The sequence below is a fragment of the Carcharodon carcharias genome, chromosome 7, assembly GCF_017639515.1.
Source record: "Carcharodon carcharias isolate sCarCar2 chromosome 7, sCarCar2.pri, whole genome shotgun sequence".
Lineage (NCBI taxonomy): Eukaryota > Metazoa > Chordata > Chondrichthyes > Lamniformes > Lamnidae > Carcharodon > Carcharodon carcharias.
Window position 1 is genome coordinate 101,910,897 of NC_054473.1, and position 17,335 is coordinate 101,928,231.

Genomic DNA, 17,335 nt, shown 5'->3' on the forward strand with positions numbered 1-17,335 from the left:
ATCAGTGCTTGGCATAAACTGTAACCCTACAACAGTTAGAACGGAGTAGAAGGGTTCAAGTAAATAAAAGGTGATTAAACATTAACCAGGTGTTATTCACATATGTTTTTCTCCTCTTTTCTGTTGATTTCAGTGATTGATGATGACATTTAGACTTTGAGTTTACAGGTGCCCCTCTTCCCCTTTAAAGGGGGCTGTTTGTTCTTACAGTCAGTGAAAACTAGTGAATCAGCACAGCTGTTTCTGCCTGAAGACAATGGAACTAGAAACTAAAATTGGCTTTAACACAATAGGTTATAGTTTTTTAACCAAAATAAATGCCTGCTCATTTTAAACCTGGCCATTTGGTGTCATAGCTGCAAACGTGGAGAAGATTCAGGCTTAGAAATTGTCTTTCAATTACCCAATTAAATTCTACAGGAGTATTGTTTCAATACTGGAAAGATTCTTGTAGTTAAGATTAAAATTGGCCTGATATGAATATTGGAGTAAAGGACATCAAAATTGTGTTATCATTTGATAGAATATATATGATAGATATAACTGAGATAACATTGTGCACATCAAAGCAATAGTCTTTTTGTGATAAAAACAAAAGACTGCGGATGCTGGAAATCCAAAACAAAAACAGAAATACCTGGAAAAACTCAGCAGGTCTGGCAGCATCTGCGGAAAAGAGCAAAGTTGACGTTTTGAGTCCTCATGACCGTTCAACAGAACTAAGTAAAAATAGGAAAGGGGTGAAATATAAACTGGTTTAAGGGTGGGGGGGTTGTTGGGACAAGCAAGCAGTGATAGGAGGAGATAACCAAAAGATGTCACAGACAAAAGAACAAAGAGGTGTTGAAGGTGGTGATCTAAAAGAATGTGCTAATTAAGAGTGGAGAGCAGGACAAGCAAGGTAGCTGCAGTGGGGGTGGGATGAAATAAACGATGGGTGGAATACATTTAAAAATACTCCCACCTACGACACCTCCCCATGCAAACGCAGAATATGTAAAACCTGCCCCTTCCTCTCTCCTCACCGTCCAAGGGCCCAAACACTCCTTTCAAGTGAAGCAGCATTTCACTTGCACTTCCCTCAACTTAGTCTACTGCATTCGTTGCTCCCAATGCAGTTTCCTTTACATTGGAGAGACCAAACGCAGACTGGGTGACCGCTTTGCAGAACATCTTCAGTCTGTCCGCAAGCATTACCCAGACCTCCCCGTCACTTAACAAAAACAGAATTACCTGGAAAAACTCAGCCGGTCTGGCAGCATCGGCGGAGAAGAAAAGAGTTGACGTTTCGAGTCCTCATGACCCTTCGACAGAACTGAGTGAATCCAAGAAAGGGGTGAAATATAAGCTGGTTTAAGGTGTGTTTTGGGGGGGAGGGGTGGGTTTGGTGGGGGGAGAGAAGTGGAGGGGGTTGGTGTGATTGTAGGGACAAACAAGCAGTGATAGAAGCAGATCATCAAAAGATGTCACAGACAACAGAACAAAAGAACACATAGGTGTTAAAGTTGGTGATATTATCTAAACGAATGTGCTAATTAAGAATGGATGGTAGGGCACTCAGGTATAGCTCTAGTGGGGGTGTGGGGAGCATAAAAGATTTAAAAATATTTAAAAATAATGGAAATAGGTAGGAAAAGAAAAATCTATATAATTTGTTGGAAAAAACAAAAGGAAGGGGGAAGAAACAGAAAGGGGGTGGGGATGGAGGAGGGAGCTCAAGACCTAAAGTTGTTGAATTCAATATTCAGTTCGGAAGGCTGTAAAGTGCCTAGTCGGAAGATGAGGTGTTGTTCCTCCAGTTTGCGTTGGGCTTCACTGGAACAATGCAGCAAGCCAAGGACAGACATGTGGGCAAGAGAGCAGGGTGGAGTGTTAAAATGGCAAGCGACAGGGAGGTTTGGGTCATTCTTGCGGACAGACCGCAGGTGTTCTGCAAAGCGGTCACTCAGTTTACGTTTGGTCTCTCCAATGTAGAGGAGACCACATTGGGAGCAACGAATGCAGTAGAGTATGTTGGGGGAAATGCAAGTGAAATGCTGCTTCACTTGAAAAGAGTGTTTGGGCCCTTGGACGGTGAGGAGAGAGGAAGTGAAGGGGCAGGTGTTGCATCTTTTGCGTGGGCATGGGATGGTGCCATAGGAGGGTGTTGAGGAGTAGGGGGTGATGGAGGAGTGGACCAGGGTGTCTTGGAGGGAACCATCCCTATGGAATGCTGATAGAGGGGGTGAAGGGAAGATGTGTTTGGTGGTGGCATCATGCTGGAGTTGGCGGAAATGGCGGAGGATGATCCTTTGAATGCGGAGGCTGGTGGGGTGATAAGTGAGGACAAGGGGGGCCCTATCATGTTTCTGGGAGGGAGGAGAAGGCATGAGGGCGGATGTGTGGGAGATGGGCCGGACACGGTTGAGGGCCTTGTCAAAGACCGTGGGTGGAAAACCTCGGTTAAGGAAGAAGGAGGACATGTCAGAGGAACTGCTTTTGAAGGTAGCATCATCAGAACAGATGCGACAGAGGCGAAGGAACTGAGAGAACGGGATGGAGTCCTTACAGGAAGTGGGGTGTGAGGAGCTGTAGTCGAGGTAGCTGTGGAGGTCGGTAGGTTTGTAATGGATGTTGGTGGACAGTCTATCACCAGAGATTGAGACAGAGAGGTCAAGGAAGGGAAGGGAAGTGTCAGAGATGGACCACGTGAAAATGATGGAGGGGTGGAGATTGGAAGCAAAATTAATAAATTTTTCCAAGTCCCGACGAGAGCAGGAAGCAGCACCGAAGTAATCATTGATGTACTGGAGAAAGAGTTGTGGAAGGGGGCCGGAGTACTTACCTTCCCTTCCTTGACCTCTCTGTCTCAATCTCTGGTGATAGACTGTCCACCAATATCCATCACAAACCTACCGACTCCCACAGCTACCTCGACTACAGCTCCTCACACCCCGCTTCCTGTAAGGACTCCATCCCATTGTCTCAGTTCCTTTGCATCTGTTCCGATGATGCTACCTTCAAAAACAGTTCCTCTGACATGTCCTCCCTCTTCCTTAACCGAGGTTTTCCACCCACGCGTTGACAGGGCCCTCAACCGTGTCCGGCCCATCTCCCGCGCATCCGCCCTCACGCCTTCTCCTCCCTCCCAGAAACATGATAGGGTCCCCCTTGTCCTCACTTATCACTCCACCAGCCTCCGCATTCAAAGGATCATCCTCTGCCATTTCCGCCAACTCCAGCATGATGCCACCACCAAACACATCTTTCCTTCACCCCCCCATCGGCATTCCGTAGGGATGGTTCCCTCCAAGACACCCTGGTCCACTCCTCCATCACCCCCTACTCCTCAGCCCCCTCCTATGGCACCACCCCATGCCCATGCAAAAGATGTATCACCTGCCCCTTCACTTCCTCTCTCCTCACCGTCCAAGGGCCCAAACACTCCTTTCAAGTGAAGCAGCATTTCACTTGCATTTCCCCCAACTTACTCTACTGCATTTGTTGCTCCCTATGTGGTCTCCTCTACATTGGAGAGACCAAACGTAAACTGGGCGACTGCTTTGCAGAACACCTGCGGTCTGTCCGCAACAATGACCCAAACCTCCCTGTCGCTTGCCATTTTAACACTCCACCCTGCTCTCTTGCCCACATGTCTGTCCTTGGCTTGCTGCATTGTTCCAGTGAAGCCCAACGCAAACTGGAGGAACAACACCTCATCTTCCGACTAGGCATTTTACAGCCTTCCGAACTGAATATTGAATTCAACAACTTTAGGTCTTGACCACCCTCCTCCATCCCCACCCCCTTTCTGTTTCTTCCCCCTTCCTTTTGTTTTTTCCAACAAATTATATAGATTTTTCTTTTCCCACCTATTTCCATTATTTTTAAATATTTTTAAATCTTTTATGCTCCCTCCAGCCCCACTAGAGCTATACCTGAGTGCCCTACCATCCATTCTTAATTAGCACATTCGTTTAGATAATATCACCAACTTTAACACCTATGTGTTCTTTTGTTCTGTTGTCTGTGACATCTTTTGATGATCTGCTTCTATCACTGCTTGTTTGTCCTGACAACCACACCAACCCCCTCCACTTCTCTCCCCCCACCCAAACCACCGCCCCCCCCCACCCCACACACACACACACTCCTTAAACCAGCTTATATTTCACCCCTTTCTTGGATTCACTCAGTTCTGTTGAAGGGTCATGAAGACTCGAAACGTCAACTCTTTTCTTCTCCGCCGATGCTGCCAGACCGGCTGAGTTTTTCCAGGTAATTCTGTTTTTGTTTTGGATTTCCAGCATCCGCAGTTTTTTTGTTTTTACCTCCCTGTCACTTGCCATTTTAACGCTCCACCCTGCTCTCTTGCCCACATGTCTGTCCTTGGCTTGCTGCATTGTTCCAGTGAAGCTCAACGCAAACTGGAGGAACAGCACCTCATCTTCCAACTCGGCACTTTACAGCCGTCCGGACTGAATATTGAGTTCAACAATTTTAGATCTTGAACTCGCTTCTCCATCCCCACCCCTTTTCCGTTTCTTCCCCTTTTTGTTTTTTCCAATAATTTATATAGATTTTTCTTTTCCCACCTATTTCCATTATTTTTAAATGTATTCCACTCATCGTTTATTTCACCCCATTCCCATTAGAGCTACCTTGCTTGTCCTGCTCTCCACTCTTAATTAGCACATTCTTTTAGATAATATCACCACCTTCAACACCTCTTTGTTCTTTTGTCTGTGACATCTTTTGGTTATCTCCTCCTATCACTGCTTGCTTGTCCCAACAACACCCCGCCCCCCCCAAACCAGCTTATATTTCACCCCCTTCCTATTTTTACTTAGTTCTGTTGAAGGGTCATGAGGACTCGAAACATCAACTTTGCTCTTCTCCGCCGATGCTGCCAGACCTGCTGAGTTTTTCCAGGTATTTCTGTTTTTGTCTTTTTGTGATGATTCAATTACGATTTTCATCAAAGGTGGACACCAGTATGTGACTTTTACAAATGGACTTGAATTCAATTATGATAATTCATTTGACAACAGTCGAAACAAACAAACTGATAGGAAAACAATGTGATCAGAGTGTAGCCAATAACCCTGTAAAAAGATAAGTTTGTGCCACAAAGGTCTGTGCAGATGTAAGACTAGCAAAACCATGGTAACATTTATTGTAGCTGGTGCCCTAGACCGTAACAACTATTAACAGGATCGGCTAGAAGTGAAAGTGAACTCCTGACTTTTCCTGTTTATTCCTGTTTGAAGTAATGTTTGGTCATCCTTTTGATAGCATTCCCATTCAGGTAATTACAGTGGGATATGATTGAAGTTTGGTTCATATTTTACATGGTGTTCTGAATGTCGCAAACGTTTCTTTTGAACAAATCTAACTTTTTCATCGCAAATTTATTGAAATTTGTTTTGGAAATGGAAAATAGAAATGAAGGTGGAAGATTCGACACTGTTCTCTCTCAGGGCCTCTCCCCCTATTTCCTACTTTTATGAGGTTGTTGAAGAATAAAAAATAAAGTTCTTGCCTATTTGTTTTAATGAATTTAAATTTAGATCAAATTTGTCACATAATTGTGTAAGACCATAAGAAATAGGAGCAAGAGTAGGCCATTCAGCTCACCGAGCCTGCTCTGCCATTCAATACGATCATGGCTGATCCGATTGTGGTCTTTATTCCACTTTCCTGTCTGTACCCATAATCCTTGACTCCCTTGTCAATCAAAAACCTGTGTAACTCAGCCTTGAATGACCCAGCCTCCACTGCTGTCTGTGCAAGAGAATTCCAAAGGCTAATGACTCTCAGAGAGAAGTTCCTTCTCATCTCTGTCTTAAATGGGAGACTTTTTTTAAAACTTTGCCCCCTTGTTCTAGATCTCCCCCATGAAAAGAACCACCTTCTCAGCATTGACTCTGTCAAGTCCCCTCAGAATCTTATGTTTCAATAAGATCACCTCTCATTCTTCTAAACTCCAATGAGTATGGGCCCAATCTGCTCAACCTTTCCTCATAAAACACTTTTTCATCCCAGGAATCAGCCGTGTGAATCTTCTCTGTACTGTCTACAATGCAAGTATATCCCTCTTTAAGTAAGAAAACCAAAACTGTACACAGTACTCCAGTTGTAGTCTCATCAATGCCCTGTATGGTTGTAGCCAGACTTCCCTAATTTTATACTCCATCTCCTTTGCAATAAAGACCAGCAATCCTTTTGCCTTCCTAATTACTTGCTGCATCCTGCGTGCTGACTTTCTATGATTCATGTACAAGCACATTCCGATCTATCTGCACTGCAGTATTCTGCAGTCTCTCTCCATTTAAGTATCATCGGAGACCAGATGTACGACTCAAGATGCGTGCCAGGAAACTCTGATGAGTTGATCTCCCTGGGAATTGCCCAGGAAATATGAACTTCTGATGTGCAATTCCCCTGCTCCCCAGGCTTCGGACAGTTCCAATGTACTTACCTGGATAGGTACCCAGGAAATGTTAGGTAGAAAAAATCTAGTCTAAATCCTGGGTAACTACACAACGGATCCCTCAATCATTCGCGCTTATATCCTGACATGACCCTCGATCCCTCCGACTACCCCAGCCAACCATACCCGATTACCCTCCCCAACCACACCCTACTACCCTCCCGACCAGACCTGACTAGCCCTCGACCTGACTACCCCCAATGCACCTACTCACTCACCCACTATCCACCTCACTTACCTGCCACCCCACCCACTGACCACCTCACTCACTGACCACCTCATCCACCTGTCCCCCTACCCGGCTCCAACTTCATCCACCTGCCACCTCACTCACCATAACATTAACCCACTCACCCATTCACTAACATTCACACAGAACATTTTAAATTTACCATATAGCAGCTGGTGCCATAAGTAGGTGGGGCGGGTGAGGGGGGGATGTCCTGTCTCCCCCACCCCCACCCTCCTCCCGAGTTTACAGCGCTGCAGTGAAGTTCTCTGAGGGATGCTATGCTCTGCATTTCTGGGAAAGCAGGCATGAGAAACTCAGCAAGAAATGTGGAGCGTTCAAGTGGAGCGGCAATCTGATGATGGATGTTGCTGCTCGGAAGATCCAGGCCAATGTCTACTTTTCTACTCTTAGTGCCAAAGTGGACAACTTCACATTTTCCCACATTGTACTCCATCTGCCAAATTATTGCCCATTACTTAACCTTTCTATTTCCCTTTACAAACTCTGTATTGGCCTCACAACTTGCTTTCCCCACCTATCTTTGTATCATCAGCAAATTTGGCCACAATACTCTCGGTCCCAGTGTTGTGAAGCTACTCATATTTGAAAGTAAGCATGTCCTGCAGGATGGTGTTGTAATGTGAAACAAATCGTGCTTGGAGTTGGAGGTACAGAATCTTCCTCCATTTACTAGTGATGCTTACCATCAATATCCTGCTGCTGTTTTTCCCTGTACAATTTGTTCCTCAAATTTGCTTCTCTTTTATTCCCTCTCTAGAATTTTAATAGAGGCAGTGTCTTAGTACCAACACAGCTGGCAAGCTAGGCAACTGTGGGAGCATCATAACTGAAACAGTTGCTGCCCTAGCCCGCTGTCCCCATGCATAATCCCACTGGAAGCAGCAGAGAACAGTTTGCAGAAGTAAACCTTGTCAGTTTTCTCTTTCTGTTGTTAGGAAATAGAGAGAGTTTAAGGTGTTAGGAATGAGCTTTAGCTTTAATGTTTAAGTTTTATTTGTATTTCTATATCTGTGTTATTAAAAAGTCAAATTGAGTTTTAGTTCCACTTTAAAAGGTGCCTGCATTTCTAATCAGAGTTTTACAAATGAACAAGAGTAAAAAAAGAAACCCTGGGCTGTTGGCTAGCAATAGGAGTCCAGAGAGGCAGGTCCCTCTCACAGACACATACAAGAAACTAGAAACAGCAGTTTGGTTTAGAAGCTGCTTGAGCTCAGTTTGTTTTGAAGACAGCTGCCAGGAGAGCTTAGAGTGAAGGGGACAGGTAACCAGTCCCAAGCTAAAGAAAATACCTCAAAATCCAGGGGAGCAGAACAGGAAAAAGTCCCAAGAAGACCTTCTAGTCAAAGGAAAGGACAGGAACCTGGAAAAGGTCCTGTTAGGTGAAGTTAAGAATGAGGGGCAGCGAAAAAGGCTCCAAGCTTCAGATTTAAAGAGCCAAAAGCTGCAGCAAGCAGATTTAAAGCAAGAACAGCTTGCAAGAGGCAAGAAGGTCCAAAGAGACGGTTGAAGGTTTGTAACTCTTTGATATGGGCGTGTGAAGTAGTGATGTACTGTTGATGGCTGATTCGGTGATAGAGAGTGCGTGGAAGTCAGCTTGAATGCATGTGGTGACCCAGTGGAGAGGAACATCAGGAGAGTTTGAAACCCTGGAGGGTGAGCCCTTGCAGAAGGCGTCTGAGAGAAAGCATCATTTTGGGAGAAGATTTCAAAGCGAGTCCTTCAAGAGTGGAGACTTGAAACCCTCGTGTGAAAGACGGAGTTCAGTGAGATTGGTTGGCTCATGGTGTGACAAGCGTCTGTGTTGGGTGGGGGGGAAGAGATCCATATCATCTGTCTGGGGTGGCATCTGTCACTTGGTTTCAGAGTGTGGTGTGCCTGACCACAAGTTGCCTATTGGTTTACATGGACTGTACTTACTGTGAACATTAGAGTATAAGATAGCTTTTGTAACTTGTGTTACACTTACAAATCTGCATATATCTGTAAAGGTACACTTGTGTGTGAAGGAGTATTGTAATATAGTTCAGCTTTTCTTGTTTAATAAATGTTTTATGCTTTTGTTTTAAGTTCATTAGCTGACTCTGGTGACTCTGTTCAGTAGCCCCTCTCCACATATCTAAACAAACAGAGTTTGGACATATCAAGCTGGGATCAGGCTTGTCCAGTGGTAACCTCAGCCGTGGTTCATAACGCTGTGTAGCCTGTGTTCTGCAGGTCTATAAGCACAAGCTGCTTCCTCAGCTGTCACCACCTGCCTCAGTGTATAGCTAGAATTTCCAAGTCTCTTTGACCCTGGGCTATGCACACAACACATTTATCTACACAGCTTGTGGCATTGGTTTATTGGTGCAGCTTAATGACAATATATGATTTGATTCAAGTGAGTAAGGTTGATTTATGTAAATTCTATGTAACTCAGCCCCACAATATGGAGCTTAAATAAATTGTGGCCTCTGTAATATGCAATATTTATAAAGATACAATTTATAACTACCCCTACCTATAGCTTATTCTTGTTGACTGTGTTTATTATATGGTGTGCACATGAAATTTTGTTTGTCCAAATCTTCCAGTCAGCGGTAATCAGAAAACTGCACACTTACCTGGTTACATTTAAAAGGGTCCGACTTCTGATGCAGCATCCTGAAGGATTCCCTCGGAACAGGAATCCATGTAAAGACCTGCAAAGAGGTTCAGCACAGAAGACCCAAGCTACCATATAGTAAATTTAAAGGCCCAGTTTAAATGTTAGTGAATGGATGAATGAATAAGTGAGTGAGATAGGTAAGTGGGTGAATTGAGTAGGTGCAGGTGGGTAAGTGGTTGAGGTGGGTTGGAGGTAGGTGGGTAATTGAGTAGGTTGTTGAGGTGGGTGAGATGGTAGGGGTAGGTGGGCAGTCGGGTTGTGGGCTAGTCGTACCCGGTCGGGGGGGTGGTTGTGGGGGGTAGTCGGCTGGTTGGAAGGGTAGTCAGGTCAGGGGATAGTAGGGTTGGGTCCAGTCAGGGGGTTAGTCGGGTTGGGTCAGTGGGGGGAGGTTAGTCAGGTCAGGGGGATTAGTTAAGTCAGGTTGGGGTGTTCGGGAGGGTAATCGTCTCGTGTTGGGTTGGGTGGGGTTAGCTGTGAGGTCAGAGGGTAGCTGGATGGTCAGGGAGTTAATTGGGTTTGGTTGGGGGATAGTTGTGTTGGTTCAGGGGGTTATTTGGATGGTTGAGGGTATAGTCAGATTGGGTCAGGGTGTTGGTCAGGGGATAGCCGGGTTGGTTCATGGGGTTAGTTGGGTGGTTGAGGATGTAGTTGGGTTGGGTCAGCTGCTTAGTCAGGTGGTTGGGGATGTAGTTGGGTTGGGTCGGGGGTTCGTTGCGTGGCTGGGGGGTGTGTAGTCGGGTTGGATCACAGAGTTAGGTAGTTGCGGTGAGTCAGGTTGGGTCGGGGGCTATTTGGTTGGTCGGGCGGGTAGTCAGCTTCGTTCAGGGTTTAGTCGGATGGTCGGGGGGATAATTGGGTTGATTCAGGGGGTTAATCAGATGGTTGGAGTGTTCATTGGGTTGGCCAGGCGATGTTGGGTGGTTGGGTGGCAGTCAGGTTGGTTCTGGGGCATCAGTCCAGTGGTTGGCTGGTAGTCGGGGTTGGTTTAGGGGGTTAGTCGGATGATCAGGGGTTAGTCGGGTTGGTTCATGGGGCTAATCATGTAGTTGGATGGGGTTGGTTCAGGATAGTCGGGGCTTGGTCGGTTGTTCAGAGGGTATATGGGTCAGTTTGGGGTGGGTAGTTGGGTCAGTTCAGCTGGTGGTTGGGGAGGGGTCAGAGATGTGCAGTCTGGCCTGGTTGAGGGGGGATGATTGGAGGTTTGGTTGTGTAGTTACCGGGATGTTAGACACAGTTTTAATCTTGTTATGACATTTACAGATGATGTGTGCCAGGTGGACCAAATCCACAAGGGAAACTTGGCTGCGCTATCACAATGGTTTTGCAATTTGTATTTATTATGAGATGTGTGCACTGAATTCAGAAGTGATAAGTCCACAAAGACCTTTACAGATTTTAAAAATTGAATTCAAATATTTATTAACAAAATAAAAGATGTCAAGCGCATACTTAAGTCTACAATTACTACTATAAAAATTCTCAAAATTCCTAACTAACCTGACCCCTAGTTACACCCCCTTTAAGACAACAGTCCAAAATAGATTTTAGATTGTAAACAGAACCGGAAAATTCACTCAAAACCCATTTGACAATGAAATTCCAAAAGGCTTTTCCCCAACTTCAGTTTTATTGTATAGCAGACTCATACACAAATGTTGGAAGCTTTATTAAGGCTATTTCACACACTCCTGTTAGGTCTTACATGGCCTTCTGACACAGCCTTTCATTTTCCTTTATATATGTTTCTCTCTTTTTAATATGTAAGTTCTCTTGTTCCATATGTCTCTGAAACTGTATCTTCCTCATAGTATAAAAACTTTCATGTTGCCAATATATTGTCAGTAACCTTTGGGAAAAATAAACACATTCCTTAGCCTTGCTTATCTGGCTAGCTGTAAACAGACTAAGATCCCTTTGAAATCCAAATTTCTTCATTTATGTAAAAATGCAAATTCCCTTCATACCTTTCATGCAAAGCCAGCATCCATGTTTACTCTTTAGCGTGTCAAGCACCTAACTTCTTTTTGATTATTTCAAAATTGCAGTCTACTTGACTCCAATGTAATTAAATCACACACAGACCCAACTATGCTTACCCCCATAAACCTACTTCACAATAAACCAGAAAATGTTATGAAAATTGTTATTCTTTTATCACAATCTATCAAACATTTCCTCAGTAACTATCCAGGTAAGTACAGCGGAACTGCCCCAAGTGTCCAATTCTTGCTTAGAATCAACATCCATGGAGGATGTCAGGGAGTAGGTGAATTGCCCATCGGAAGTTGAAACTTCCCGGGCAATTCCCACATGCATCAGGACTTCTGCAGGTTTCCGACACGCATATCAGTCATATGTCCAGTCTGCGACGATCCGGAGACTAGAAGATTTGGCCTGTTGTGTCTTAAACAGAGTCGGAATGGTGATAGGCTATAGCAAAACTTAGAGGCGTCAGTGTGATATAGGCAGGTTAAGTGAGTGGGCAATAATATAGTTGATGAGTATAATGTGGGGAAGTGTGAGGTTATTTACTTTGGTAATAAGAATAGAAAAGCAGATTTTTTTTAGCAGACATGAAACTTGTAAATGGCGATGTTCAGAGAGACTTGGGTGCGCTTGTACAAGGAACACAAAGTTAACATCCAGATACAGCAATCAGGAAGACAAGTGCTATGTTGGTGTTTATTGCAATGCAATTAGAGTACAGGAACAAGGAAATCTTGCTTTAATTGTCTTGGGCTTTGTGAGACCACACTTGGAATATTGTGCGCAGTTTTGGTCTCCATATCTAGGGAAGGGTTGTAGTTGTCTCAGAGATGGCACAGCAAAGGTTCACTAGATTGGCCCCTGTGAGGAGAGGGTTGTCCTATGATGGGGGCTGAGTAATTTAGGTGTGTACAGTTGTGAATTTAGAAGATTGAGAAGTGACCTGATTGAAACATCCAAGATTCTGAAGGGGCTTGACAGGCTAGACACTGAGAGGTGTGAAAAGTTGAATTATTGCTTGTCAAGCTTTTTAAAGTTGAACATGGCAGTAACAGTATATACTGTCATGATCCACAGATCTTTAGTCTCTCCGGGATTGAAGAACTCAACCATGTCCCTTGTTTGTAAATAATGGTGGCTATTTCACGGTGATGGATGCAGTGCATCTGATGGTGCACTGCTTTTAATTACAGCCAACGTCATTTTGTGTAAAAGTGGAAAGTGTTGGAAGTACTTAGCAGATTAGGCAGCATCTGTGGAGAATATCAAATACAATTCTTCAGGGTTCTGAAGATCAGTTGTATTTGACTCAAAACATCGACTCTGTTTCTCTCTCCACAGATGCTGCCTGATCTGCTGAATATTTCCAACAATTTCTGTTTTTATTTAAAATTTTCAGCATCCACAGTTTTTGCTTTTATCATACTGTGTAATTCTCATGCAGTTCAGAAAGGTACCCCATGTGACACACTGAAGCGGTTTTGTTTAAGCTTTAGGGTAATATTGGCTTCTTTAAAGTCATGGTATTCAAGGGCTTAAAGACTTGCTTTTATGTAATTTAAATTGTGTTGCAACAATTGCCAGGTTGTTGCCAGGCAATTGCCTGAAGGAGAAAGTAACTCAGATTCATCTGGCATCCTTTCTCATTTATAATTTTGATTGGAAGCTTCTTTTGAATTAAACAAACATGCTTAAACTTACTTATCAGCATCTCTTTTATCAAATTGTTGAATCTGTTTAGCGTCTCTGAGAAAGTTAGTCATTTTGGTGGAGAAAAAGACAGAAAGTTCAAATTACATTTGTAAATTATTTATTACATTCTTATCTCATAAGGATCTGGCTAAGCTTTCCTGTAAAACTGTTGTCTTACTGCTACTAATTGTTTGTTCCCTTACTATTAAATACATTTGTTGTGGCAATAAGAGTTACAGAACCAAGGCTGGTAGATGGTGTTAAGATACAGACAACCATGAATTAATTGAACAAGCTGGAGGGATCAACACCGTTCTCCTACTCCTATGTTCCTAAGCACTGAATCCCTTGCTCAGAGTAGAGCAGTTCCATCCAACTTGTGCAAATCAACAGAACTCAGGTCAAAGCAAAATCCAGTCAAGGCGGCAGCTTTTTTAATAAGCAATCTGTCAAAATAGGAATTTTCATTGCCATATTGAATTGTAAGATGTAATACTGGTCTAAGTGTCTATGCAAGGTCCTAGCTTTATTGCAGTCTTTACTTGGCTTCGATCTCAAGCCATGGAATTGAACCAATGAGTTGTGGCACTCTCGCCTCTGAGTCAGAAGGTTTTAGGTTCAAGCCCCATTGAGGGCACGCTGCATTGCCAGAGGTACCATATTTCATGTTAGATGTTAAACCAAGGTCCCACCTGCCCTCTTGGTTGGTCATAAAAGATTTCATGTCATTATTTCGGAGAAGAGTAGGAAGTCTTGGTATTCTGGCCAATATTTATCCCTCAGTCAATATCACAGAAAGTCACGCCATAATATGATTGGCATGAGCAGGCCTTTTTTTAACCCAACTGGTTAAAAGGTGGGAAGGAAGTGGGGGTTTGGAGTGCGCACTTCGGAGGGGTGCGGGCTCACCCTTTGTGCATTGGGTGACACCTCCCCCAAGATGATATCCCTACCTTTGTGCCTCCCCTCCTTGCCTAGTCTCCAAAACCCACCATCCCACTCCCTTAGCCATCCTCCCTAGGCTGCCCATCCCTGCCTTTCCAAAAAGCCCAGGGTATGCCTTACTCCGGGATCCATTGCACTTCATCCTGAGGCCTGCCAGCAGTGCCCATGACTGAGTTCAGGAGCTGCTGGAGCTGCCCGCCAATCTGATTAGCCAGCAGCTCCCAAGGGCGCGATTCCTCCCACTTGTGCTCATTTAGGCGGTCTTTCTTAAAATTGTTCTGCTTTAAATTATTTTTGTAAGAGGTAAGCGCACAATACGCTGACCCCACCCGCCGCCAGCCCCCTGTAAAATTTAGTCCTTTGTGTGCAGCTGCACACTTTGGAATGTATCAATGGGAGATTTCTTTACTGGGAACATTGGAACAGCAATGGGCAGCCAATGGTATAGGCATGTACACATAATCAAAATCTAAAAAATAACTGGAGAGAAGAACCTGCAGAAGAAAACAAGCTTAAAAATAGAGTGAAACTTGATTTCTCAACCCTAGCATAGCTAACTTTATGCGTTTCCTTAATTACTTTGTAGAGTATTTAAACATTTCTATCCACTATGAATGTTGAAGGTGGAGAAAGTTGGTTATTTTAAGGGAAGAGCAGCTGCTCAAAAATGCCTGAGCTAATTAAAGTATTTGTTTGGTTTTGTGGTAGGGTAGGTTTCTTTCTAGTCTAACAACAAGAATCTATTTAATTTAATAGTTAGAAGTTGCCTACACTTTTAAGATGTGACCAAGGTCAGAGGTGTACTGTATACAATCCAGCTTTTAATTGCAGCCAGTGTTGCACCAATTTTGTGTTTGATGAACACTTGCTGTTTTTTCTGCTCTTTCTGGTGTAGGTTTCTCCTCTATTGAGAACCTGGAGGAGTACATTGGCCTGAGGTGCCTCTGGCTGGAGTGTAATGGCCTGTTGAGAATTGAGAACCTGGATGCTCAGACTGAGCTCCGTTGCCTCTTCCTGCATCAAAACCTCATTCATAAAATAGAGAACTTGGAGCCGCTGCAGAAACTGGACTCCATCAACCTGAGCAACAACTACATCAAAACCATTGAGAACCTCTGTGAGTAAAGCTCAGGGACCTGCATGCCCTTTCCCATACATGAGAAGTATTCACAATATAAGTGCTCCCTGTTGTTTACCATGCTGTTCGTTGTCAACAGCCTACTTCATTGAGTGTCTGAGAGAATCTACATGTGTAAATGACCATCAGCCCCACTCTGAACTGTGGCAGAGTTTTTATCACATTTCCAAGTGCTAATGCAAGTAAAAAATGGTTTCCAAACTTATCCCTATCTTTGTGTCTTTAGTTGTAGAGGAGGGAAAATTCCTTGGAGTGGCGAAATGCATGCAGATAGGGAAGTACGGGAGAGTGGGCGTAGTGCGTGGGAAAGAGGAGAGGTGGTGGTGCAATGGTTATGAGTGGGCAAGGTTAGATTGGGAAGCTGTGAGGTGATGGGAGATATATTGGGAGATTAGGGAGCCTGAGTGGCTGGGGTAGAAGTGCAGGTAGGTGGCTGGGGAACAGGGAAGGTGGATGGCTGAAGGTACACAGACAGGAGTGAGGAATGGGCGAAGTGCGTGAAGAGTGGCCCTCACAAATTACATCCTATATGATGGTGCATTTTCCCTTTTTAACTTTTTCACACAGTCGATCACAATCCTCTCCTCCATTGCCAATCTTAGTGAGACTACCCTCACTTGGATCCACCCTTAAGTATCCAGTTGTGACCAGAGAGACATCTGCAATAGTTTCTCTTCCAACCCCTGCTCCATTACTTCTGGAGTTGCTCTAGAATCTATACTTGACTCCTTCTTCTTCTTCATCTACATTGGAATATAAGAAATAGACCATACTACCCCTCATGCCCACTCCGCCATTCAATACTATTATAGCTGATCTTCTGCCTCAACTGCATTTTTCTGCCTGCTTCCCACCTCCCTTGATTTCCTGAGAAACCAAAAATCAGTTTATTTCAGCCTCCTCAACAATGGAGCATCCGCAATCCTCTGGAGCAGACAATTCAAAAACATCGCAACACTTTGAGTGAAGAAATGTCTCCTGATCTCATTCCTAAATAATCAGCTCCTTATCCTGAGACTGTGCCCCCATGTTCTAGATTCCCCAACCAGGGGAACCAGCTTTTCAGCCTGTCAAACCCCTTCAGAATCTTGTATGTTTCATTGAGATCACCTCTCATTCTTCTAAACTGCAGAGCATATAGACCCAATTTGCTCAGCCTCTCAACATTGGCCAGCCCTCTTATCCCAGGGACCAATCTAGTGAACCTTCACTGTATTGCTTCCAATGCAAGCATATCTTTCCTGGAATGAGCAGGTTGTCTTAGGAGGAAAGGTTGGATATACCGGGCTTGTTTCCAGTGGAGTTTAGAAGAGTGAGGGGTGACTTGATTGAAGTATATAAGATCCCGAATAGTACTGACAGGGTGGACGTGGAAAGGATGTTTCCTCTTGTGGGTGAGTCCAGAACTAGGGGGCACTGCTTTAAAGTTAGGGGTTGCTCTTTTTGGACAGAGATGAGGAGAAATTATTTCTCTCAGAGGGTTGTGCAACTTTGGAACTCTGCCTCAGAAGGCAGTGGAGATGGGGGTCATTGAATATTTTTAAGGTGGAGGTGGGTAGATTCTTGTTAGGCAAGGGAATCAAAGGTTATTGGGGGTAGATCGGAATGTGGAATTCAAAACACAAATGATCAGCTATGATCTTAATGAATGGTGGAGCAGGCTTGAGGGGCTGAACGACCTACTTCTGCTTCTATTTCATATGTTCATATATGGAGAGAAAAACTGCACACAGCACTCCAGGTGTGCTCTCAACAGACCCCTGTGCAATTGTAGCAACACTTCCTTATTCTTGAACTCTAGTCCCTTGCAATATTGGTCAGTGCTGGAGCCTCAGCTATTTAAAATCTATACAAATGATTTAGTTGAAGTGACCAAGAGTAATGTATCCATGTCTCCTAATGACAAAAAAAAACTAAGTGGGAATGGAAGCTGTGGGGAGGACACAAAGTGGCTGCAAAGAGATATAGGCAGGTTAAGTGAATGGGCAGCAAGGTGGTAGTTGGGGTATAATTGAATGGCATTTAATTGCTTGCTACCTGCATTTAAACTTTTTGTGTTCCTCCTATGAGCAAACCCATGTCTCTGACCATCAACATTCAAAAGTTTCAGGCCTTTTAGAAAAATAATTTGATTTTCTATTCTTATTATCAAAGTGAATAATTTCATATTTCTCCACATTATACCTCAACTACCACCTTATT

The 17,335-nt window shown here is 44.0% G+C and overlaps 1 protein-coding gene across 4 annotated transcripts in view; it reads left to right on the top strand.

Moving 5' to 3' along the window:
* dnaaf1 (dynein axonemal assembly factor 1) overlaps window positions 1–17,335 on the top strand; it is a 177,459-nt gene that overhangs the window by 79,042 nt on the left and 81,082 nt on the right. For all 4 annotated transcript variants that reach the window (XM_041192135.1, XM_041192136.1, XM_041192137.1 and 1 more), the window contains one exon: window positions 14,891–15,112. In XM_041192135.1, the coding sequence (XP_041048069.1) occupies window positions 14,891–15,112 (222 nt within the window). The remainder of the gene's footprint in view (window positions 1–14,890; window positions 15,113–17,335) is intronic.